Source organism: Manis pentadactyla, chromosome 9, assembly GCF_030020395.1.
Source record: "Manis pentadactyla isolate mManPen7 chromosome 9, mManPen7.hap1, whole genome shotgun sequence".
Taxonomy (NCBI): Eukaryota; Metazoa; Chordata; class Mammalia; order Pholidota; family Manidae; genus Manis; species Manis pentadactyla.
In genome coordinates this window covers 113344638-113370632 of record NC_080027.1, presented here as the reverse complement: position 1 = coordinate 113370632, position 25995 = coordinate 113344638, and the positions used below count along the sequence as shown (strand labels likewise).

The 25995-nt window shown below is 37.4% G+C and overlaps 1 protein-coding gene across 5 annotated transcripts in view; it reads right to left on the bottom strand.

Moving 5' to 3' along the window:
- The window catches only part of HMCN1 (hemicentin 1), a 420069-nt gene that overhangs the window by 205665 nt on the left and 188409 nt on the right, over window positions 1-25995 (bottom strand). For 4 of the 5 annotated variants that reach the window (XR_008999387.1, XM_057507948.1, XM_057507950.1 and 1 more), the window contains exons 12-16: window positions 25699-25840; window positions 24373-24500; window positions 21927-22040; window positions 8743-8901; window positions 2073-2267 (exon numbers count right to left, since the gene is read on the bottom strand). Coding sequence is in view for 4 of the 5 variants with exons in the window: in XM_057507948.1 (XP_057363931.1) it covers window positions 2073-2267; window positions 8743-8901; window positions 21927-22040; window positions 24373-24500; window positions 25699-25840 (738 nt within the window). In the remaining variant the exon portion in view is untranslated. Of the gene's footprint in view, window positions 1-2072; window positions 2268-8742; window positions 8902-21926; window positions 22041-24372; window positions 24501-25691; window positions 25841-25995 lie in introns of all 5 variants that reach the window. The other variant, XM_057507951.1, reaches the window with a different exon arrangement.

Genomic DNA, 25995 nt, shown 5'->3' with positions numbered 1-25995 from the left:
TACTTTGTTTATAATTATATGAGCTTACAACCTAACTCCATGTAAGTGCAAGAAAAAAGGAGCTTTGGCAAGAATTGCACACCATTTTGGAAAATCACTGCATCAGCTTGGAGATTTTTTGACATTAATTCCATACTCCTGAATGAGTCCTCACTGAACTGTCAAATTCATGGTGATATACATAAACATGTACATACATTGTGAAGGCATTGTCAGAGTATTTACCTGAGATATGCATTAATTTAATAAAAGTAACTTTATTTTCCTTGGTCCTATATTTTGGCTATTAAGACAATTTTTATTCTAGAGGTAGATCTAATATATAGACTTTCTGCAGTACAATAGAAAGGATATTATAAAATGTTCTTAATGAGGGTTTTAGATGGATCAGGATGAGGACTACTAGGTTACAAGTTGTGTGTTTACTGTCAGGAGACTGAGGCCTGGTGTCTTATAAAGAGTGTGGTTCTTGTCTTGTAAGTGATAGGGGAGGCAAGAGAAGATTATTAGTTGTCATCTTTGCCAATATCGTAATTAAAATAAACACAGAAAAATGTAGCTTCCCATTATGAATATTTCCGTATTAACTCAGATAAAGAACAGTAACAAAGTCTCTCCCCCTCTGTTAAGCACATGCACATATCTGCAGAACTGCATCTGGTAAACTCAGGCAGTGCCCACTGCAAACAACAGCAGACATTTATTTGCAAAGGGAAATTCAGCAAATCACCTGGCTGATAAGTCAGACTTTGCTTCTAACCAAGATATTTTTCATATTATCAGCTCTTGATTAATTTGTGTGTAAATACAAACTACTATTGAGAACTAAGCTTCTAATCTCTACTTTCCTTCTGGATGATTTAATTTGGACAATTGCATAACCATTAGTCAACCTTTACCCTCTTTTATTCTTCCTTTTCTTTTATCTCCTCTAATTCATTTGTTTTCAGGTCTAATTTGTTTCCCTTTGGGCTATTTCTCATCACTACCATCACCCTACCTATATAATATCTAAGCCTCCCCATATTTCCCTCTCTCTCATCTCTTCTCCTATTCTGCAAAGGAGTTGTTCTGAAACAAGACTTTTTCATGTCTTTTTTTGCCTATGATGCTTAGTGGGGGGCTTTTCTACCTCATCAAATATGTTTCTTTACCTGCACATTTCAAGTTCTACACAGTCTGACCCAATCTCAGGAGTACTTCCCAGTTGGAACTTTTATGACTGTCTACTCAGATGGTGAATTGTAAAATGCCTGAGTGAGAGATTCCTGATTCAACTTCTGTGTTCACCGCAAGACCTTGCTTAGAACTGAACACTTAAGCAATTGTAATTAATTTAATTTGAAATTGGAAGTTTACATGGCTGATGTACATTTCATATTGTTAATTAAACATGGAAATCACTTATTACAGGCTTTCTACAAAATACCCCAAAGATGCAATTACTCTTAAAAGCCAATTAATCATCTGTTTTCATTTCTCCAATACCACTATTCAAATATTCTTAATATTATTTGAAAAGTACAAAGTGTTTACAAATATCTGAATATGACATATAATAGCTTATAAGTAAGCTTTCTGGATGATGGAGTATGTGGCTTTTAAAAAAATCTTCTACTCCAGGTAGATATAACTTTAATCATGGAGTTTCCATAGGCTATAGAGTCCCTATGCATGCGGTTATACATTGGAGTAAAAAATAATTCATTAGAGTTTACTAGTAATATTTTACCTTTTTATACAACACTTGTTACAAAAGTCAAATAAGTGTGATCACTTATTCACCTAGAGGCCCAGGTGACTCCATTTACAGTAAGAAACAGTGAAATATGACAAGTTATATTGCTTCATAAAACTTTATGATATGACATAAATTTGAATAAAATATAACTATCATTTATGACAATTTCCAAACGTAAGAGTTCAATACTATTTTGAAGTGAAATGCAGCAAACACAAAACGTATTGGCAAGATTAATTCACTATTTTAAATATAGCAATACCTATATATGAAACATGAATGCACAATAGATACGTACAAACTTGTACAAAATATATTTCCTTTAACGTACTTGAAATAAAGAGAGCTCCTGTTCTTAGCTGGCTGATGGAACTCACTGAAAAGGGGCTTGAGAAGATTGGCATATTGTCTAATCTTCGCCATTTAATCTTTGGTTCTGGATAACCCTGGACATAGCAAGGTAATGTCACATTTGAGCCAATTTCCATAGACACATCAACAGGTTCTTGAATGAAAACTGGAGGTGCTGGAAGATATTTAAAATAAACAAGCAAAAAAAGTCATAGGGATAGTATATAGGCATATTAAGTGTAAACTTAATTATTAAACTGTCAACACACTGAATATGAATCAAATAATTGTTCATATAATGTTATTCATTTACCTTTACATATTCTTGTCTGCTCCTGAAATAGCAGATATTTCTTTTTTGTGTGAATTGAATAGAGGCACAAGAAGTTCTATTATTTCCTTAAAGTGATAACTGATGAAAAGAATGGGAATTTAAATGAAGGTTCCTTTAAATATAGGGCATCTTTTATTTTATAAATTTGTTTTAAATTTTAGTATGTCATACTACACAAATATTTAAATGTTCTTAAAAATCAGTTTGCCCTGTAGTGAAATATTTTTGATATTTTTCAAAATTTACTCTTTTTTGGTCAAATTTTTAAATGAACAATTCATTCCAGAATTTATTCTTCAATGCATCAGTATGTAACAAGTTAGCAGTATTTAATTGTATATTGTATCTTTGTTCTAGATCATTCTTACATCTCAATGACGTTCACATTTTTGAGTCAAAGAAATTCAAACTTGAGAATCAATGATACAAATTAAAGTAACAGAATACAGTATTTGATAAAGGGAGAACAGTGAGTGCTTAATATCTTAGAGTTAAAAGATGACTTAAGAATTATAAACTTATAGAGAAGAAGGCTATAGTTATCCACATAATTCAGGTAACCACAGAAACCAGGAAGAAGAATTAGAAATACATCAGAGGTACATCTTGGAAAACGGGAATGCACTGTAAGGGGAAGGCAGTCAGCAAGCCCAGATATATGAGACTCTTAATATATCTTCCATAATTCATGAGTAAAGATGTCTGAGGCATCAAGCCCAGAGAAATATATAGGGTGCTATTGGAGGTAATTCATGAAACCTGCTCCTGTAGGACCCGAAGAGGAGGTCCTCAAGGGTGGTCTCCTTGATAATGTCAAAGTGGATATTGGTTAGGAATTACAACAACTATCACTTACAGAGCCAGAGACTATATTGTTTTCCATTAATTATCTCATTTAATCTTCACAATGTCTCTATGAATTAAGTACTGCTATTAGTCCAATTTTACAGATGAAGAAACTGAGACAGTTAATTTGCTAAGTGTCACATGGAGTTGAAGAGTGGAGTTAGGATTGAAAACCAGATAAATCTGACTCTAGTCACAATTCTTTGTCATGTTGTCAATCTCCCTCTTTCTATGGGGTTCGTACAACACTCAAGGTGTTTAGCAGGCTAGTAAGAATGGGTGCAGAGATCACTTCTTTCCTTCTCGATGGGAATTCTGGGGCTTGGATGTGTAGTTGTTTCCAGACCAGTATGAGTGCTTCGTTACTTAGGGCTAAAGTACCTCCTCCAACTGTGCAGCCTTATCTCCCATTACTTCCCTACACGAATCCTATTCCCTGGACAATCAGGATCTCTCAAGTCTTCTCTTCTCCAAACAAGGGCTGACCTTTCTCACAGACTTATGTTATTGCCATCCCTTTCAAATGCAATGTATGCTGACATCTGGCTATTGAAATATTGATAATTCTTAGTCTGGTTCAGAGGGCCCTCCCAGTGCTATCGCTTACCATCCCCACCAGGTGGTTTCAAATGGCAGTTCCCCAGTGGATATGATTTCTTCCTCTATTAGGTTTCAGAGAACTCACTCTTTACCACTGTCATGGCAACACACATACAACATTCAGCCTTTTATTAGACTATATTTTTAGTTTTCCCTAGAGAGTTTATATCTGCAACTTACCTTTTATAACAATCAACATAGTACTTTGTGTATGATATATGGCTGCTAGATACTTGGGAATGATTGAATCAATACTGACTCAATCAAACATTTCAACAGTAAACGTGTGTGTGTGTGTGTGTGTGTGCGAGCGCGCGTGCATGTAAGTGCATATGATGATAATAGCCTTGATCTAGTACATTTGAACTTGCACTTTTGGGGAAAATATGGTAATTGTAGAAGCTCTATTATTTGTTTATTGAACCTAAATAAATAAAATTAAATACTGTGACTGAGTAATATGTTTTTACAAAGTAGTAATGAATCTGTGTTTAGATTTCTCTTAATCCACCTATACAGGAACCTGAGATAAAAATAATAAGCACTAGCAAAAAAACATTTTAAAAATAGTTTATAAAGCCTTTGCTTACCCTACGTATGTAAGGCCTAGTTAACTTTTCTCTGAAGTGATAGCAGTAATTTGTTCTAGAGCCACTTGCTTTTCTAAAAAATAGAGGTTAAATATAAAAGCCTCAGGATATGTCAGGCTCAGAGTATGGGCACAGATGAGACAGATTATAAATTCCAGAAGAGCAGAAATACATGCCGAAACCTGGGATTAACCAAATACGTGGGAGGAAATCGAGCTTACCGACACAATCAAACAGAGCACTAACGAAAATGGAGGCACATAAGGATTTTCAGAACCAAGAAAGGCAAGAACAAATTGTAATGAAAAGATAAGCAGAGCTCAAGTCATGCCCGTAAAACTCAGTTAAGATGGGAGAAGTCATCTGTGGTGCAGGAGCTTCAGGAACAGTGTCAGACGCAAGACAAGCACGAGGTCAGGGACTATATCTACTGGTCCCAGACTACAAGGGAAATGAGAGTACCAGGCACTAGGAAAGCAGCCAAGTCAGCATCAGCAACAAGCAAACCTCAGAAATGAAGCAGCTCCCAACTCAGGCCAAGAAGCCTTTTAAATACTTTCTACTCCTGAGTGTAGCCAATTTGGACTCCAAGTGAATTACATTGGGTGGATGGTGAAGAGATTTACGGAACTCGGGAGAAAGGCAGCAGCAATGATTGTAGTAAAAATGCAGGACTTGTACAGAGGAGGTTGTGTTGTATAAAGTTATAGCTCACTAGGTAGTTTCAAATGGCAGTTTCACTATTTCTAAGTCTGTAAACTTGGGAAATATTTTGCCTCCTCCAGTCTAGATCCCCTCGTGAACAAAAAAAGGGGTAATAGCATGTCCTATCTCACATCGTTAAAAGAGTCTGTCTTTATTAATCATTTAGTATGCAATAATCACCCAAATATTCACCATCATTGATCATATAGATTGTTGAGTTACTTTATTAAATCTTAGTTCTGGAGTTTAATGTATGTATTGTTGATTTCAATTTTGCTTTCTGTGCAGAGTCTGTCAGGATCATGCTGGATGTACTGTGATCCCCAAAGTATTTGAGAACTGCACAGTTAATGCATGATATAGCTGTGTTGTCATGAATAGATATGGCTGTGCATCACATTATTTTGAAAATATGAAAGTTATAAACAGATTGACCATGTTGCTCAAAATCTATTCCATAAAATTATCCTAGTTCTTTCAGTGATAATTAGATATAGATCTGCTATGGGAATTCTTGCATTATGTTAATCAAACAAGGATTTTCTCTCCTAAAATGGCTGAACATAATGTTGTGTTTCAACCAAACCATGAAACATGAAACCACAGTCTAAGACACAAACCCTGCATGGGCGGAATGCTACAAATAACATCACTGCCAGGCCCACTTTTTGCGTGAGGTAGCCAATCTTCTCTTCCAAATGACTTCACAATTCACCACCTCTTTTCTAAAAGGGTGCAAAAGCATTGGTATCTTTCTCTATTGACTGGAAATGCCCATAACCTAAAGCCATGGTGATGAGAAATAGGAAAATGGAGGCTCACGAGAGAAGCTAGAACCCAACAATCATGTAATACAGCCTTTCTATTATTTTTTTTATCTAGTACTGTCGATGTAGAGTAATAGGCCCAGAAAAACAATCTGAAAGCCCAAGGAACTACATGATACATATAAAAGCATGTTTTTCTTCTGAAGCCATAAGCTACTTAAATTTGTGCCCAAGTGTTTTGGAACTCAACTGATTAATTAATGGACTGCTAACAGTCTTTAAATTGTCTCAACCCTTCCAAAAAAAAAAAAATCAAGTTGAAACAGTGACTTTCATATCAAAAGCCTAATGCTTAATCTTAAATACTAAGCCACTAGTGTAGATGTATTTCCATATTATTTTTCAAGACTAAAAGGGTCAAAATGACCACTTGGTTTTTGAAGATGATATATACCTATTTGACACATGTCCCACGAAGCAGTGTCAGAAGAACAGAGCAACTGCTGACATGCCCCAAATGCACATAGGTGGTGAGGCTTCATTTTATCTGTACAACCTACCTGTAAGGTAGGTACCATTAAAAGGAAAGCAAAAACCCAGTCTCTCCCCAAAGCCTATTCTCTTAACCACTATATATTCTGGGGAAATTTTTGGTTTTTTGTTTGTTTTTAAAGCTAATAGGGATACTACTACTGTCACCTCTACTGGGATTTGCATGAATTTTGGCAGCTACATCTTATATCTGCTAGGATATGTAACAATAGTTTTAAGTGGACAGACAAGGTCTAATTAAACTTTGTGAGCTATAATGATCAGGATTCTAATTAAGGAAATAATGTATAATTGAAACACGAATGGAACTAATCCTAATGTAAAGTTGTCTGGTGATAGTTAACACTGACCTATCAGTGTTATATATCTAAGCTATAGTAAACTAAACAAATGAGTTTATGTCAATGGTTCCATCAGGACAATTACCGGAATAGAAGTTGAGAAAGCCATTGTTTTAGAAAGCATCATAGAGAATCAAGATCTTGCATAAAAGAGAAGCTAAAGCAAAATTTGGTTCAAGGAATGAAGGATAAATAAAAAACATTTGTTAGGATACTTTCTAACCCAATGCAAGTCACTCCGACACAGACAGCTCCAACCCCTGCAGGGTTTTTTACTAGTCAGAAGAAACAATCTGAAAAGTCCAGACGCTGAAGAGATAATCAGAAAGGCAGGAAGTAAGCAAAGAAATGCATAAAATATTTAGATTTTCTGCAATTCTGGAGGCAGGTGAGGGTGTCATTTCTTTTTTCTGGGAACAACTACTGAGGCTATTTCCCTCCTCCTCAAGATGTAGAGATGTCTAAAAGAATGTTGGGTATATGTAAAATATCTATGCAAGAACGAGGGAGAAGCAGAACTCAAAATGTTGAAATTGAAATGTACTTTATCTGTTTCTTGAAAACAGGAATTCTATACTTAGTGACCCCTTCATTTGGGCCTTACGTTTCTGCAGTATTACTTGTGTTTTATATTCTGCTGGTAGATTCAGATAATCCTCCACCCAGAGATTCCAATCTTATTTCCAAGGCACTTTTTAATAACCACAGAGTTTCACCAAGGTTCAAACACATCTTGCTGGGCCCTAGACAGATTCTGCAGCGATTTTTGTGGCCATTTCCAGTTTTGCTGATTCTCCCCAAAGTGCGTAATTACAAAGGAAGCAGTGTTCATCAGACAGCCCGGGGGTAAAGGGATCATGAAAGATCCCAGGAGGAAAAATTTAGTTTATATAAAATAAAATATTAAGTTTAGAGGGCCATGATTTTCATTTAAAGAATTAAGATAATAGAACTAAACTGTTTTGTGTTACTTTATCCTTAAAAAAAAGCATTTTCATTACAGTTCCTAACTGTTGTTTAAAAAAAAAAAGCTTTGGAGTGAAAATCATCAAATATAGTTGAAAATACAATTTTACAAAATGTCATATTTTATAAATTTAAGTGAAACAAACATTTGAATTATCTGTTAAAATTGAGCTGCCAGGTTCTTTTTCGTACAAAGCAAGCTCTGTTTTATTTCATGTGTTACAACACAATGCAGATTTTTTTTTTCAACAAACAAGGAGACAGAGAGACAAAGGGAGAGACAACTTGAGCAATCCGACTACAGTTGCCATGCACATGCTGTACCCTTCACATAGTCATTGACATTTATTTGCAGTTAGTACTTTATACTGAGGATGCATTGCTAGTGAGTTAAAAAAAAAAAAAAAGAAAGGCAAGGAAAAGTACAGTCTGCTACCTTTGTTATCATCGTTTCCAAATTATGGTTGAGGGCCAAGTCTAATTTCTGGCCTCCAGATGTTAATACTTAAGAATTTGGTGTAGAATGGATGACTCCTGATAGGAAAATGTTTGGCAATAAATGATATACTAGTGAAGCCTACAGTCTCTGAAGTCAGACAACCTGGGTTCAAATATCCAGGCTCTGCCCCTCCACTGCTCTGTGACCTGGTCAAGTTACTCAGCCTTGTTGAGCTTCCATTTCCGTATCTATATAACGGAGCTAATTATAGCATCTTCCTCCTAGAATTGTTATGAGAGTGAGCTAACGCATATAAACTTTCTTAGTACAGTGAATGGTACACAGAAAGCATTCGGTAAATGCTAACTGCCATTATGAAGGATCTGAAAGGCTAACTCTAATTTTGCCGTTCTGACAAATATTTCTTTTCAATTATTTCAAACTTAGTAGCATGGAATAAGAGCAGATCAATTTCAAAACCAATTTTTCTATCACAGCTGCGATGCTTACAGCCAACATCCAGAGTTATCTTGCCAGTTGCTCTTCCAGCGTCATTCACAGCCACACATGCATAATCACCAGCATCCAGATCTTGAGTTTCTTGAATCTTCAAAAGTCCCAAGAGAGGGTCAATAATGAGGAATGCTGAGGGCCTCAGCTCCAGATCCCCTAAGTGAAAACAAAGGGAGAATATTACACACTAAAATTTTTACGCAGTTTACTGTTGGTTTGATTTCAAAACTTCTGAAGAAAACCGATTGTAAAGTTTTTTAATACAAGTGTCTGGCACAACTGGACACTTAAACAATGTTTAGGCAATGAAAGAATGAAGTATTTCTTGGCACTGAGCTGCTCTGTTTAATTCCACAGGCTAACCTATAGCCAAAAAATTCTGGCCCTAAGTGAATTATGTGCAAATATTTCCTGCTGTGTATGTACCTGAATAAAAACAAACTCTTCAAAGCTTCATTGCGGGACTGGGAAAGGGTGGTGACTGTTACCATGGATGCATGAGGTAAGAAGAGAATGGGAAGATGAAAATTGAGAAGAGGTTTCTACCATCTTTGTGGCAGGATAAATTTCAGTCTCCCACAGAAAAAGCTAAGGAGACTATAGGTATTCTTAGTTTGGTTAATTACTAGGTTTCGGGTTTGCTGAATGCTATCAGTTAGAATTTGTCTTGTGAAAGGTGTAAGGTGCCACAGAGGTTTGTAAGGCTGGCTGGGAAGATGGAACCAGAGCTAACTGGAGAGGCATAGGAAGAGCTTGTGGTAGGAGAGAAAGAACAGATGAGAAACTTCTGTCAGTGGCCAGAGAAATGTGCTGTTACATGTACGTCCCAGAATACCTCTACTAAATCTGTATTACTCATCAGATATAAGTAGTTTAAGTTGGAGTTAAGGGTTTTTTGGAAGAAGCAAGTAGGAGATCAATGTGTGGGCGATGGAATCACATATTGAGTTTAACTGCACTGTGAGGTTGGTTCTGTCTGAGTAACCTATATATGCTGTGTGTCCCTGCAGCACCCCGAATCCCAAGAACCACTTCTATTCGAAGGCAGGCGATGACTCAAAAAATCTGTAAGCCTCTCCTTAATGCTTCCCGTCCTCCAGGCTGTCTCCTTACCTAAGAATAAAATTAACCAGATGACCAGTATCAAAAAATACTGGCTGTTTAATGCCAGCTTAGTGTCCACATCTTGAGTTTGTTTTTGTAAATGGTGATATCAAAGGCCCTTTGGGAGGGGGGTGTACTAAAAACTTCTGGGAGTTTTGAAGGCCACTGCTCTTGAGATTTCATATCATGCTCAGATGTCAAATCTGAAGAGGCATTCTCCAAAATGTCACAGGCTAGTTTAGCCAAGGGCCTTGGGCCTCAGGACCATAAAAGTAATTGCAGCTTCTAATGGGCAAAGAGAATCCCAGAGCTAGTAACTCTCTAGGACACTACAAAAAGCACTAAACAAAAGACTCAAGACAGCAGAAAGACAATACTGCTCTTGTTTTTATTATTTGGGGAGGAGACAAGGTCAAACGAGCCATAAATTTAAAAACCAAAAAATTGCATTAGCAACCCTCAGTGCCAGAAATAAAGTATTTTTCAGCATTCCAATATTTAAAACCCAATCATCGTTTTAAGCATGCTACTACCTACCACACGAGGATGAGAAGCAACTAAAGCCCATCATCTTTGTGCCTTTGGGGAATTTTCATAAATAGAAGCAGATGATGTTGACATAAGCTTTCCTCCCGTGAAGGGGGATGCAATGTGATCTAGCTGTTCATCAAGGACTAAAATGTTTGGACTAAAATGCATTTAGTTTTTTGGGATTTATTTCTCCCTTATTTCTTCTGTATATGTCAGAGGATATAACCCAATAAAATGTAGATTCTGCTAACAGCTTTTCAAAATAAAAATGTGTAAAGAAAACAATATATGAACAGAATATTAATTGGAAAGCACTGGTTTAATCAAATTTGCATTTTGATAACCTCTCCTTTCTGATTTCTATTGAAAAATTAGTCATCAAATTATTGACAAGCCATAGAGAAATACAGAACTTCGGGAAGAAAAGGAAAGAAGGATTATTTACTTTTAATATTAGATAAGATTAGAAGGATGTTATACATCATAAAATATATAAACTTTCCTGACAATCTAGTCAAAGATTTAACAATTATTCATTGAGGAAAGTTCTCTTTCTGCTGTAGTATCAATTAAATTCTGGCTGCTGTGGATGTAAAGACTAACAAAAAGATCCCTTCAAATAGTTGATAGTAATTAAGTGGTTCTCAAAAATGTTTGTCTCAAGACCTTTATACACTCTTAAAAATCACTGGGGACTTCAATAAGTTTTTGTTTACATGGTTCATATTAATTTCAGTTAGCATTTTAGAAATAAAACTGAAAAAATTTTAATGTATTTTGTAACAAACTCATGACATTAAAAATAACGAACATATTTTATGAAAAAGTATATTTTCCAAAACAAGAGTAATTTGGTGAGAAGAACGGTGCTGTTTCACATTTTTGCAAATCTCTAGAATGTGTGGCTTAATAAAAGACAGCTGAGCGCTCATACTTGCTTCTGCATTCACTCTACTGGATATGACACACGTGGACTCCAAAAACACTATACATTTATGAGACAATGAGTGTGAAAAAGACAAATACCATCTTAGTATTATTAGGAAAACAATTTTGATCTCATGGATTCCCTGAAAAGAACTGTGAGGAACCACTTAGCTTATATAACATTTTAATAGTGTCCCTGATTCTTCTTTGAACCCACTTCATGTTGCTCACTTCTAAAAATGAACAAAACCTAAAAATTTAGTGGGCATTTGTACTTACGGAATACCTTTTCCCTGATTGAGTGGGACATAATGTATTAATAGATGGCGGGTTGCCAGAGTTTGGGGGAACTGTAGAGTTATCTTCTACAGGTATGAAGTTTTAATTTACAAGATGGGTAAGTTCTAGAGATGAGCTGTATAACACAGTGCCTATAGTTAACAGTGCTGTATTATATTCTTAAAATTTTGTTAAGAGGGTAGATTTCTTATATTCTTCCCATAAATAAATAACCACCCGGTCGGGGGCGGAAGATGGCGGCGTGAGTAGAGCAGCGGAAATCTCCTCCCAAAACAACATATATCTATGAAAATATAACAAAGACAACCCTTCCTAGAATAAAGACCAGAGGACACAGGACAATATCCAGACCACATCCACACCTGAGAGAACCCAGCGCCTCGCGAAGGGGGTAAGATACAAGCCCCGGCCCCGCGGGAGCCGAGCGCCCCTCCCCCCAGCTCCCGGCGGGAGAAGAGCAGGCAGAGCGGGAGGGAGACAGAGCCCAGGACTGCCGAACACCCAGCCCCCGCCATCCGGGCCAGAGTGTAGGGCCCTCGATACTGGGAAAACAGGGCAGCAAGAACAGTGAGCAGGCACTGGAGGCTGGGCGACAGAGGACATAAGAAAAGCGCGCGACCATTTTTTTTTTTTTTGCTTTTTTGCTGCTTTGTTTTGGCAAGCGCTGTTTGGAAGTCTTAAAGGGACAGGGACCCCAATATTAGGGAAACAGGGCAGAAAGACCGGTGAGCAGAGGCCTGAGGCTGGCACCGGAGAATAAAGAAAAACGAACGACCACCTTTTTTTTTTTTAAATAAAAATTTTTTTTTTTTTTTTTTAATTAAAAAAATATTTTTCTTGTTTTTTTTTGTGGTCGTTGTTTTGTTTTGGCGGGTGCTTTTTGGAAGTCTTAAAGGGGCAGGACGGGCCACTTAATCCAGAGGTAGGGAATCCGGGACCTCTGGGCACCCTAACCCCTGGGCTGCAGGGAGCAGGGAGGCCCCTTACGGAGATAAATAGCCTCCCAGCAGCTCCTGCTCCAACGCGACCCCACCATTTTGGAGTAGCTGCCCGAGCCAGGCCACGCCCACAGCAACAGCGGAGATTAACTCCATAGCAGCCGGGCAGGAAGCAGAAACCCTGTCTGCGCGCAGCTGCGCAGGACAAGCCACTAGAGGTCGCTGTTCTCCCAGGAGAGGAGGGCCACAAACCAACAAGAAAGGAAGTCCTTCCAGCCGTCACTCGTCCCAGTTCTGCAGACTATTCCTATCACCATGAAAAGGCAAAGCTACAGGCAGACAAAGATCACAGAGACAACACCAGAGAAGGAGACAGACCTAACCAGTCTTCCTGACAAAGAATTCAAAATAAGAATCATAAACATGCTGACAGAGATGCAGAGAAATACGCAAGAGAAATGGGATGAAGTTCGGAAGGAGATCACAGATGCCAGAAAGGAGATCGCAGAAATGAAACAAACTCTGGAAGGGTTTATAAGCAGAATGGATAGAATGCAAGAGGCCATTGATGGAATTGAAATCAGAGAACAGGAACGCATGGAAGCTGACATAGAGAGAGACAAAAGGATCTCCAGGAATGAAACAATATTAAGAGAACTGTGTGACCAATCTAAAAGGAGCAATATCCGTATTATAGGGGTCCCAGAAGAAGAAGAGAGAGGCAAAGAGATGGAAAGTATCTTAGAAGAAATAATTGCTGAAAACTTCCCCACACTGGGGGAGGAAGTAATCAAACAGACCACGGAAATACACAGAACCCCCAACAGAAAGGATCCAAGAAGGGCAACACCAAGACACATAATAATTAAAATGGCAAAGATCAAGGACAAGGAAAGAGTGTTAAAGGCAGCTAGAGAGAAAAAGGTCACCTATAAAGGGAAACCCATCAGGCTAACGTCAGATTTCTCAACAGAAACCCTACAGGCCAGAAGAGAATGGCATGATATATTTAATACAATGAAACAGAAGGGCCTTGAACCAAGGATACTGTATCCAGCACGACTATCATTCAAATATGACGGTGGGATTAAACAATTCCCAGACAAACAAAAGCTGAGGGAATTTGCTTTCCACAAACCACCTCTACAGAACATCTTACAGGGACTGCTCTAGATGGGAGCACTCCTAGAAGGAGCACAGCACAAAACACCCAACATATGAAGAATCGAGGAGGAGGAACAAGAAGGGAGAGAAGAAAAGAATCTCCAGACAGTGTATATAACAGCTCAATAAGCGAGCTAAGTTAGGCAGTAAGATACTAAAGAGGCTAACCTTGAACCTTTGGTAACCACGAATTTAAAGCCTGCAATGGCAATAAGTACATATCTTTCAATAGTCACCCTAAATGTTAATGGGTTGAATGCACCAATCAAAAGACACAGAGTAACAGAATGGATAAAAAAGCAAGACCCATCTATATGCTGCTTACAAGAAACTCACCTCAAACCCAAAGACATGTACAGACTAAAAGTCAAGGGATGGAAAAACATATTTCAAGCAAACAACAGTGAGAAGAAAGCAGGGGTTGCAGTACTAATATCAGACAAAATAGACTTCAAAACAAAGAAAGTAACAAGAGATAAAGAAGGACACTACATAATGATAAAGGGCTCAGTCAAACAAGAGGATATAACCATTCTAAATATATATGCACCCAACACAGGAGCACCAGCATATGTGAAACAAATACTAACAGAACTAAAGGAGGATATAGACTGCAATGCATTCATTCTAGGAGACTTCAACACACCACTCACCCCAAAGGATAGATCCACTGGGAAGAAAATAAGTAAGGACACGGAAGCACTGAACAACACAGTAGAGCAGATGGACCTAATAGACATCTATAGAACTCTACATCCAAAAGCAGCGGGATATACATTCTTCTCAAGTGCACATGGAACATTCTCCAGAATAGACCACATACTAGGCCACAAAAAGAGCCTCAGAAAATTCCAAAAGATTGAAATCCTACCAACCAACTTTTCAGACCACAAAGGCATAAAACTAGAAATAAACTGTACAAAGAAAGCAAAGAGGCTCACGAACACATGGAGGCTTAACAACATGCTCCTAAATAATCAATGGATCAATGACCAAATCAAAATGGAGATCCAGCAATATATGGAAACAAATGACAACAACAACACTAAGCCCCAACTTCTGTGGGACACAGCAAAAGCAGTCTTAAGAGGAAAGTATATAGCAATCCAAGCATATTTAAAAAAGGAAGAGCAATCCCAAATGAATGGTCTAATGTCACAATTATCGAAATTGGAAAAAGAAGAACAGATGAGGCCTAAGGTCAGCAGAAGGAGGGACATAATAAAGATCAGAGAAGAAATAAATAAAATTGAGAAGAATAAAACAATAGCAAAAATCAATGAAACCAAGAGCTGGTTCTTCGAGAAAATAAACAAAATAGATAAGCCTCTAGCCAGACTTATTAAGAAGAAAAGAGAGTCAACACAAATCAACAGTATCAGAAACGAGAAAGGAAAAATCACGACGGACCCCACGGAAATGCAAAGAATTATTGGAGAATACTATGAAAACCTATATGCTAACAAGCTGGGAAACCTAGGAGAAATGGACAACTTCCTAGAAAAATATAACCTTCCAAGATTGACCCAGGAAGAAACAGAAAATCTAAACAGACCAATTACCAGCAATGAAGTTGAAGAGGTAATCAAAAAACTACCAAAGAACAAAACCCCCGGGCCAGATGGATTTACCTCAGAATTTTATCAGACATACAGGGAAGACATAATACCCATTCTCCTTAAAGTCTTCCAAAAAATAGAGGAGGAGGGGATACTCCCAAACTCATTCTATGAAGCTAACATCACCCTAATACCAAAACCAGGCAAAGACCCCACCAAAAAAGAAAACTACAGACCAATATCCCTGATGAACGTAGATGCAAAAATACTCAACAAAATATTAGCAAACCGAATTCAAAAATACATCAAAAGGATCATACACCATGACCAAGTGGGATTCATTCCAGGGATGCAAGGATGGTACAACATTCGAAAGTCCATCAACATCATCCACCACATCAACAAAAAGAAAGACAAAAACCACATGATCATCTCCATAGATGCTGAAAAAGCATTTGACAAAGTTCAACATCCATTCATGTTAAAAACTCTCAGCAAAATGGGAATAGAGGGCAAGTACCTCAACATAATAAAGGCCATCTATGATAAACCCACAGCCAACATTATATTGAACAGCGAGAAGCTGAAAGCATTTCCTCTGAGATCGGGAACTAGACAGGGATGCCCACTCTCTCCACTGTTATTTAACATAGTACTGGAGGTCCTAGCCACGGCAATCAGACAAAATAAAGAAATACAAGGAATCCAGATTGGTAAAGAAGAAGTTAAACTGTCACTATTTGCAGATGACATGATACTGTACATAAAAAACCCCAAAGACTCCACCCCAAAACTACTAGAACTGATATCGGAATACAGCAAAGTTGCAGGATACAAAATCAACACACAGAAATCTGTGGCTTTCCTATATACTAACAATGAACCAACAGAAAGAGAAATCAGGAAAACAACTCCATTCACAATTGCATCAAAAAAAATAAAATACCTAGGAATAAACCTAACCAAAGAAGTGAAAGACTTATACTCTGAAAACTACAAGTCACTCTTAAGAGAAATTAAAGGGGACACTAACAGATGGAAACTCATCCCATGCTCGTGGCTAGGAAGAATTAATATCGTTAAAATGGCCATCCTGCCCAAAGCAATATACAGATTTGATGCAATCCCTATGAAACTACCAGCAACATTCTTCAATGAACTGGAACAAATAATTCAAAAATTCATATGGAAACACCAAAGACCCCAAATAGCCAAAGCAATCCTGAGAAAGAAGAATAAAGTAGGGGGGATCTCACTCCCCAACTTCAAGCTCTACTATAAAGCCATAGTAATCAAGACAATTTGGTACTGGCACAAGAGCAGAGCCACAGACCAATGGAACAGACTAGAGAATCCAGACATTAACCCAGACATATATGGTCAATTAATATTTGATAAAGGAGCCATGGACATACAATGGCGAAATGACAGTCTCTTCAACAGGTGGTGCTGGCAAAACTGGACAGCTACATGTAGGAGAATGAAACTGGACCATTGTCTAACCCCATATACAAAAGTAAACTCAAAATGGATCAAAGACCTGAATGTAAGCCATGAAACCATTAAACTCCTGGAAGAAAACATAGGCGAAAACCTCTTAGACATAAACATGAGTGACCTCTTCTTGAACATATCTCCCCGGGCAAGGAAAACAACAGCAAAAATGAGTAAGTGGGACTATATTAAGCTGAAAAGCTTCTGTACAGCAAAAGACACCATCAATAGAACAAGAAGGATCCCTACAGTATGGGAGAATATATTTGAAAATGACACATCCGATAAAGGCTTGACGTCCAGAATATATAAGGAGCTCTCACGCCTCAACAAACAAAAAACAAATAACCCAATTAAAAAATGGGCAGAGGAACTGAACAGACAGTTCTCCAAAAAAGAAATACAGATGGCCAACAGACACATGAAAAGATGCTCCACATCGCTAATTATCAGAGAAATGCAAATTAAAACTACAATGAGGTATCACCTCACACCAGTAAGGATGGCTGCCATCCAAAAGACAAACAACAACAAATGTTGGCGAGGCTGTGGAGAAAGGGGAACCCTCCTACACTGCTGGTGGGAATGTAAGTTAGTTCAACCATTGTGGAAAGCAGTATGGAGGTACATCAAAATGCTCAAAACAGACTTACCATTTGACCCAGGAATTGCACTCCTAGGAATTTACCCTAAGAATGCAGCAATCAAGTTTGAGAAAGACAGATGCACCCCTATGTTTATTGCAGCACTATTTACAATAGCCAAGAATTGGAAGCAACCTAAATGTCCATCAATAGATGAATGGATAAAGAAGATGTGGTACATATACACAATGGAATACTACTCAGCTATAAGAAAAGGGCAAATCCAATCATTTGCAGCAACATGGATGGAGCTGGAGGGTATTATGCTCAGTGAAACAAGCCAAGCGGAGAAAGAGAAATACCAAATGATTTCACTTATCTGTGGAATATAAGAACAAAGGAAAAACTGAAGGAACAAAACAGCAGCAGAATCACAGAACTCAAGAATGGACTAACAGGTACCAAAGGGAAAGGGACTGGGGAGGATGGGTGGGTAGGGAGGGATAAGGGGGGGAGAAGTAGGGGGGTATTAAGATTAACATGCATGGGGGGGTAGGAGAAAAGGGAGGGCTGTACAACACAGAGAAGGCAAGTAGTGATTCTACAACATTTTGCTATGCTGATGGACTGTGACTGTAAAGGGGTTTATAGGGGAGACCTGGTATAGGGGAGAGCCTAGTAAACATAATATTCGTCATGTAAGTGTAGATTAGTGATAGCAAAAAAAAAAAAAAAAGGGCAGTTCCTGTGTGGTAACCTCCAACGAGTTCTACACAAGGGTATAAAGGGCATATAAAAGTGTAGGCAAAGGGTCTGTTTGTGTTTATACAGAGGATCAAAGCCTAATTGGGCTACCCCGAAAATGAACTAAGATACGATATGAAAAAGAACTTCCAACATCTGCACCCTCTGGAAGACTCATGCCAGAAGATGATCATCAAAAAACCCCAACAAAGATCCACGCACTGCTACAGCTGTAGATGCACTCATCCCACCAGTTCCTGGACCTGCCATGGGAATGAGGAAGGAGATATCTAAGCTGGCCTGTGCATACAGTAAAACAACAAAATTGGACTGGATCTATACTGTTGGAACTCAACCAAGAATTTGGAGAAGTGCAAATTGTAGCGCTCCAAAGTCTTACAACTACAAACTATTTATTGTTAAAAGAACATATGGCATGTGAACAGTCCCCAGGAATGGGTTGTTTTAATTTGTCTGATTTCTCTCAGACTGTTCAAGTTCAGTTGGACAATATCCACCATATCATAGATAAGTTTTCACAAATGCCTAAGGTGCCTAACTGGTTTTCTTGGTTTCACTGCAGATGGCTGGTAATTACAGATATGCTTTGGTTATGTAACTATACTCCTATTATGTTAATGTGTGTGTGCAATTTAAGTAGTAGCTTAAAACCTATACATGCTGAAGTTACTCTATAAGAAGATATATCAAAGAAATAATCAATCTTCCCATGTTTTCTTCCGCCTGCTACTTCTATAGCTTTTCTTCTTCCTTCCTAATTACAACCCTTAAATAGAATTCGTGCCTCATATCAAATTTACCGAGTATCATAATTCTTCCAAGTGGTAAAGATACCTCAAGACAAATACTGGGCATAGAAGCCACAGGGCATAAATATGCAAAGAAGTAAAAAGCTAACTTTTTCAAACAATAAGGCTTCTCTCTCACTTACCAACTTCACATTTCCCTGTATGGCCCCGGAAGATGACTGGTTAGCCAGAGACGGGTAAGATTCCTCAAGGGAGGAACAACCTAAGACAGGCACAGTCGCAGGGGGGCCATCAGGTGAGAAATTGGGGATCAACAGAGGTGAGGCTTAGAACCTCACCCCCCCGTTCTGAGAGAAATCTTCTGCATACGTGGATGTTTTATTGCCCTGGTCTAGCTTGGATTAACACATAGTCTACAGGCACACACCTGATCATCTACATGTGCTCTCTTACAACACTAAACTATGTTTTCTACCTTTATCTTGTATCTACCTACCACTTCAGCATTTTATTAAAAATAATAATAATAAAGAGAGAAATGTGGTATCCACATATAAATCAAGTATAAAAACCAAATCAGTATTCATATTTGAACTGACTGTTTAGAGTTCATAATGCATGAGCAAAACCGAAAGTTTCTGTGATGACTGCCCTTGTACTGTTCACTATGTAACTTATTCACTATGTAAGAATTTGTTCTACATGTAAAAACTTGTTTGTTATGCCTCAGAAGATTGGAGACTGACAAAAATTAGGCTTGGGGTGGATTAATGATTGTGCATGATTGTGCATTGAGCATTGACTCCCCTATACAGAATTTTATTGTCGTTAACAACCATTTGATCAATAAATATGAGAGATGCCATCACAAAAAAAAAAAAAAAAAGAAGGACAGACTTCCAATGGTAAAATAAATTAGTAACCGGGATGTAATGTATAGCATAAGGAATATAGTCAAGATATTGTAACAGCCTGGTAGGGTGATAGCTGGAACCTAGAATTATGTATATAAATGTTCTACCACTGTGTTGTACATTTGAAACTCATGTAATGTAATACTGTGTGTCAACTACCCTTCAATAAAAAATAATTATTAAAAAAAAAAAAAAAAAAAAAAAAAAAAAAAAAAAAAAATAACCACCCATTTTATTCAATCAGAATTGACTGAAAAAAAAAAGGGGGGGATATAAAGAAAAGTTAAGGGTAAGAACTCTTCTTCACGTCTGTGGCTTCCATAAGGTAGAGTTTTCCTAAACTTCCTGGTGTCTCATACCCTTTGTCTCAAAAAGACGCAGAGCTGACTCCTCCCTCTGTTCTTTTTGGGGCCAACTTGCATGGAGAAGAGTTTGTCTTCTGGTTTTGCTCTTGATGATCCAGACTGCTTATTCAGTAAATTGCCTGCTTGTGACTGGAAAAGTAAGCTGGGCCTGACCCCAGGGTTCGGGGCAGCTCTGCGTATTGTTGATGAACATGGGAGTATGTTTCCAATATGGTCTGTCAGTGTTTAATGCCCACATTCTAGCCCTGTTGGTTCATAACTTGGACAGAGAAATGAGATATTATTTACTGGGCTGGCTGGACTCCAACATCTACGGTTGAGAGAACTAGTCGATTCTAGAATCTTCCGTGTGGTGCCTGCATGGCTCCCTAACTCAGCCCTAAGCCTCAAAGCTACTTGTGGGACCAATGCTGACATGAAGACTAATTCAGGAAAGAAGCCTCAATTTGGTAGAATAAAAGGCTTTCTGTGTGTCTCCATTATCTATAGGCAGAGAAATCACCAAGTTCCATTACTTTAAAAAAAATTATTATTTTTAACATAAACTCCTGACTGATCCATTCAAAAAAAGAAATACTACCTCTAAGCACATTTTTTCCTGAATTTATTTAATTATAATGCAAGTTTGAAATTGATACCTATTTCATTTGTAATTCAAAGATTTTATATTTTAAATAAGTAAAATTAGTTTATGTTAATTGAAATAGACCTAATTAAGAAGCAAATCCAGAAATACTTTATCTGGAAAACATGGAAGACCAAAAATCATTTAACATGGAAAACCATGAAAATGGCATTATCTCCTAGTTTCCCTCCCTGTTTTTGATTTGTATCATTTAAAAGTGGTTGTTTTCTACATAAAGCCTTTCTTTTTCACCTCATATTCCCCAAGGTTTGAACCCGAGGTGAATTCATAATTTTGTGATTATGACTTCAACCCGTTGCTATGGGGAATGTCTGTGATTTAACAAACAGAATCATAACAATACTGCTTTGTACTATTTAGCATTTTTCATCTGAAGATTAAAAAGTATTTTGCAAACAGCATCTCAATAATCCTAGCAACCTCCCGGTGAGGGTGTTTAAGGGAATTTTTCTTTCTCATACATTGGAAGAACTGAGACAGAAACAGAAGCAGAATGTTTTAGACAGATATCTCTGTCAGCATGTGAACCTGGACCAGGACCCAGTGTGTTCTCCCTAACGACAAGCAGTACACTACTGTTATTTTATTACAGAATCACAGAGATAGAATCTTTATGTTCAAGAATAGGCACATACTTCCTATATTTGATAGAAGCATCTACCATGTACGATGAAGCTGACCATGAAATGCATTTGTCTTCTAATTCCCTGTAAGCTTCAATGTATGTTTTTTATTGAGCACATGATAGCGTGTCCTTGAGAATCCAGAAGACGCTCTAATGGCGAGAGCCATTATCTCTAAGAAAAGTGAACTGAGATCAGTGAAGCCATTTTAAACATTAACTGAGTATTCTCAGACAATTTTCTACAGGAAACACTCCTAAACTAGCAAGGAGAATGTTCAGCTGGATTAGCAAAGGCGAACTTTTCCTGCTTTGATTTTCATGGCCCTATAATCCATACCAGATGTCAAATCCTGAAATTTACAGTTCAGAATTTTAAACTATCATCTCTCTTGAGATCATAAACACATGGTATGGGGCTGCTTAGTCACATGCCAAAACGAAATTTTAACAAATCATTTTTTTTTTAAGTGTAAAGAAAACAAAGTGAACCAGCATGCACATACTTAAATGATGTACCTTTGAACCATTTAACTTGAGGCTGGGGAACACCAGAGGTTTTACATTCCATGACTGTTGTATCCCCAAGGGCAACCAAGAGCTCACTCTGAACTACGATCAACTTTGGGGCTTCTAGAAAAAAAGCAAACACACAAACAGTTAACATCTGTGACAAGGCCATGTGCACCTTGTTTACAATTACTCCATGAATCAGTTAAAAAATCTATCAGTACTTATGTGCCTGTGGCAATTTCAATGTTCATAAAAAGAAAAACTCTTATAGTGCAAGTGACAAACATATGTGTGGTGAAAAGATCATTTATTAAGGCCAAATAAAAAGGATATTAAGCAAAAATAATTCTGATAAAAAAAACAGTCCAAAACATTTAGGAAATTAATTGAAAGGTCTTTCTGAAAAAAGAGGTATATAATATATATACACAAGGAAAGAAAATAAGGAAAGAAAAATCTTGGGAAGCTGAACACATCCTATAGAAATAATAGTTAAGGAACAGAGAAAAGGATGATGTAATAAAAACAAAATCAAAAGAGCTCTGATGATAAGACTGACTTGACTAAATTAAGACTTTAGGACATACAATTGCAGATAAATTTGTTACAGCATTTTCTATGTGGTCTTAAGGATATTCATGTCTAACTGCAGAAAAGTAGTTGCAGTCAAAGGCTAAAATTAATATCTCTAAAAAGTAGAATCTCCCAGTTTTTATTTTATTTTTTTTTGCCTTTGATGTAAATAGGCATTCTCTAAGTTTCTTTCCTTAACTCTGCCTGCTTTGCCCCCTTGTCTAATGCTTTAGTTCACTCACACATTCCTTTTCTTAACTGGACATTTTAGGACTTTCTAACTTCAATTGAAGTAGTTTTAAATGAAGCCAAGAGTTAGCTTCTCAAAGATCATGTTAATGCTCTGCTACAAAACCTTCACTGACTTCATTTCATAATTCCCTAATTTGGCTTTCAAAAATCATAAATCTGGGTATGTTTTTCTGCTTAATCTTACCCTCCGTTACTGCCTTACCCTAAGTAAGTGGTAGTCCAAAACACTCTCTACTTCCTTCCATCTTCCTGCTTTTGCTAAATCTGTTTCCTCAGTCTGAAATGCTCATTGCCACAACTCTTCAGATCCAACTCATCCTTCCAGACTGAGCTTAAATTCTGTCTCCTTTGAGAAATCTTTGCAATTCCTTAGTCAGAATGAATCTTTCCCTCCACCAACCTCCCACTGTAGTACATGTCAGTCAACTTTATTGTATTTCTTCATGTATACCCACTTTCATTATGCAAGCTCTTGAAAATAAGGACTTCATAACATACATTTAAAAATTTTACATTCCACAATCTCTAGTACAGCATTTTGCATATTTGGCAGGGGGGTTAATAAGTTAGATAAATAGCTTGAATATTTTGGCTTCTTTGTGAATGAACCAAAATTCCTCTCTGCAATGCAGAATCTATTTCACCCTTTCTGCATCCCCAACTGCCTGTTCCCTCTCTGCCTGGGTCTTCTGTGAACATTTTTAATTGTTTTCTCTAAATCTGAGCCCACCTTTCCTTCTAAATTTATTCTCCATGCACGTTCTTCTTTTCTATAAATGAGACCACTTCTTCCCAGGCTTTCAGGCCCAAAATTCATGACACTTTTGTTACCTCCATCATCTATACAAGCCAGGTAAAGTTCCGCTCAATCTTTATTGTGGTTCTTGTATTCCCCTGCCCCTCCACAACCAGTTTTACTAACTTCCTATGAACAGCAAATAAGAATGAATGAAAGGGTACCTTGCTGGTCATTAATTATTCACAATTTACAAACTAACATTGAGCATTCAATGCATTTATTTCTGTAGGAAAGACCAAATTAAAAAATATAGTGTATTCTTTCCTATATTATTAGAATATGTAAGACTATATATTAAAATTGATAAGATCATATATTCTATTATACAATTAAGATATTAATAATTGTCATGAACTGTATCTAAAATAAACATTTGTGTTTGGAGAGGAAAGGCTGAAGATGAAAAGCAAAAACAATATCTAGACAAATGACAGAAATGTTATGAGTATTTAATTATAATACAGTTTTGAATGTAAGTAGAAAATACAAAATGGAAGTTGATATAAACTGGAGAATATATAGAATTTATTAATTTGTAAGTGAAATACTGCAGAGAAGAGATGAACTGTGGAGGGAATAGCACTCTGTGGACAATTTGGAACTCTTCCAAAATCTGGAAACTTCCTTGATTTCTGTTGCCTAATGAAGCTATTCACTGCCTGAACTTTTAAATTAATTGTAATATTTGCCTTAATCAATGTGTGAAATGAATAATGAATTATAAGACATGGGATAGTTCATTCCTAGTAATTCTCAGAACAGTACTTTTACATTGTTTGATAGGATATTCATCCTATATTAATTGCCTTTTAAACTAGTTATACTCGCCAATGTATCTGAGGATAGAAGTTTGTTTATCTGTTCCAGCCGAATTACTTGCCAGGCAACCATAGACACCTGCATCTTTGGGGACTGCATTTTTGATAAATAAAGTACCTTCTGAGGTCATCCTATACCTATGGAAAAAAAGAAAATAAAATTGGAAACACTCTAGGCATAGTATCGAGGAGCTGTATACAGCACTTCCTTTCAAGCAACTTCAAATGTTTTAGTTATATTTTTGGTGCTGATTGCAGAAACGATTGACATCATCAAAGTGAATTTCTATATGATTTTAAGGATATTCATGTCTAACTGCAGAAAAATAGTTGCAGTCAAAGGCTAAAATTAGTATCTCTAAAAAGTAGAATCTCCCAGTTTTTATTTTATTTTCCATAAGTAGAAAAATTGTAATAGATGTTGCATATCCAGCTCTTGCTATGTGCCAAGGACTGCCCTAGGAGATTCACATTTATTGCTTTAAATCTTCAAATGCCCTAATGAATTAGATACTATTATTTTCTCTGTTGTGCAAATGAGCAAAGAGGTTATACAACTTGCCCCAAGTCAGAGTTAACAAATGGAAGAAGTGGAATGTGCACACAGACAATCTTGCCTTGTGTGAACTGCTGTGCTAAACGGTTCCTCAAATGAAAACCTGAGAGACGCACTGCCTCCTGTCACACATGAGTCAGGGATGAGTCTAGGAACAGAATCTGGCTTATACTGCAGCCCTTCGCATGCCAAACCCAGAATACTGGAAGCCCCATAGCTGGAAACTTCATTGTTTATAGTTCCGCATGTTCATTATACTCTTTGAGCATGAAAGGGTACAATATCTTTTAAAAGCATCCAACAGAGTAAGATACCTCTCAGTGTAGCATGGGAGAGTGTTCAGGAGTCGCAGTGAATGTCTGCACACACTTTGGAGCGACTGTTCTGTCCTTTGCCTCTCTCTTTCTCTCCTGTTAAATCCCAGGACCACACTTTTAATAGATTAGTTAAAACTACACAGTGCTTTACCCCACAGGAAGTGCATCATCCTCATTTGGATTATTCAAGATAAACCAAGTGTCATTGTGTTATGCCTGTGACACAAAGTATCAAGAAGCACTTGGTCCCAGCTATGCAGTGGAGACTTAAGGCCCTCAAACTCCGAGCGTTCACATATATTGTCTCACTGCCATTTCCTGGCCATTTTAGAACAATCTAAAACTGTGGATTTTGGTCCAATCTCTCATAACCTTAGGGATTTAGCCAGATGGGTTTTGTTCAAAAATTTCATCGATTTTTTCTCACTCAGTAAAAACAAAGAACATGATACAAACCCAGTACCTGTGTGACCCCATGATAAACACATCATTAATGGTCCAAGTGATCTTTGGTTTGGGATAACCTGTTGCAGAGCACATGATGGACACCTCAGACCCTCCTGTGAAAGACTGATTCTTGGGCATTACAGTGACTTTGGGTGGTTCTGCAAAGAAGAAGAAACATATACTGAAATGCCAATTTACCTTGTGAGGAGCTTTTCTGGCAGGGGATTTGTAGGCCTCTCACCAACACACCTTTTTAAAAAATTATTTTTTATTGCTTTTTGCACTTCCAAGAGTTCGTTTATAAAAAACAATG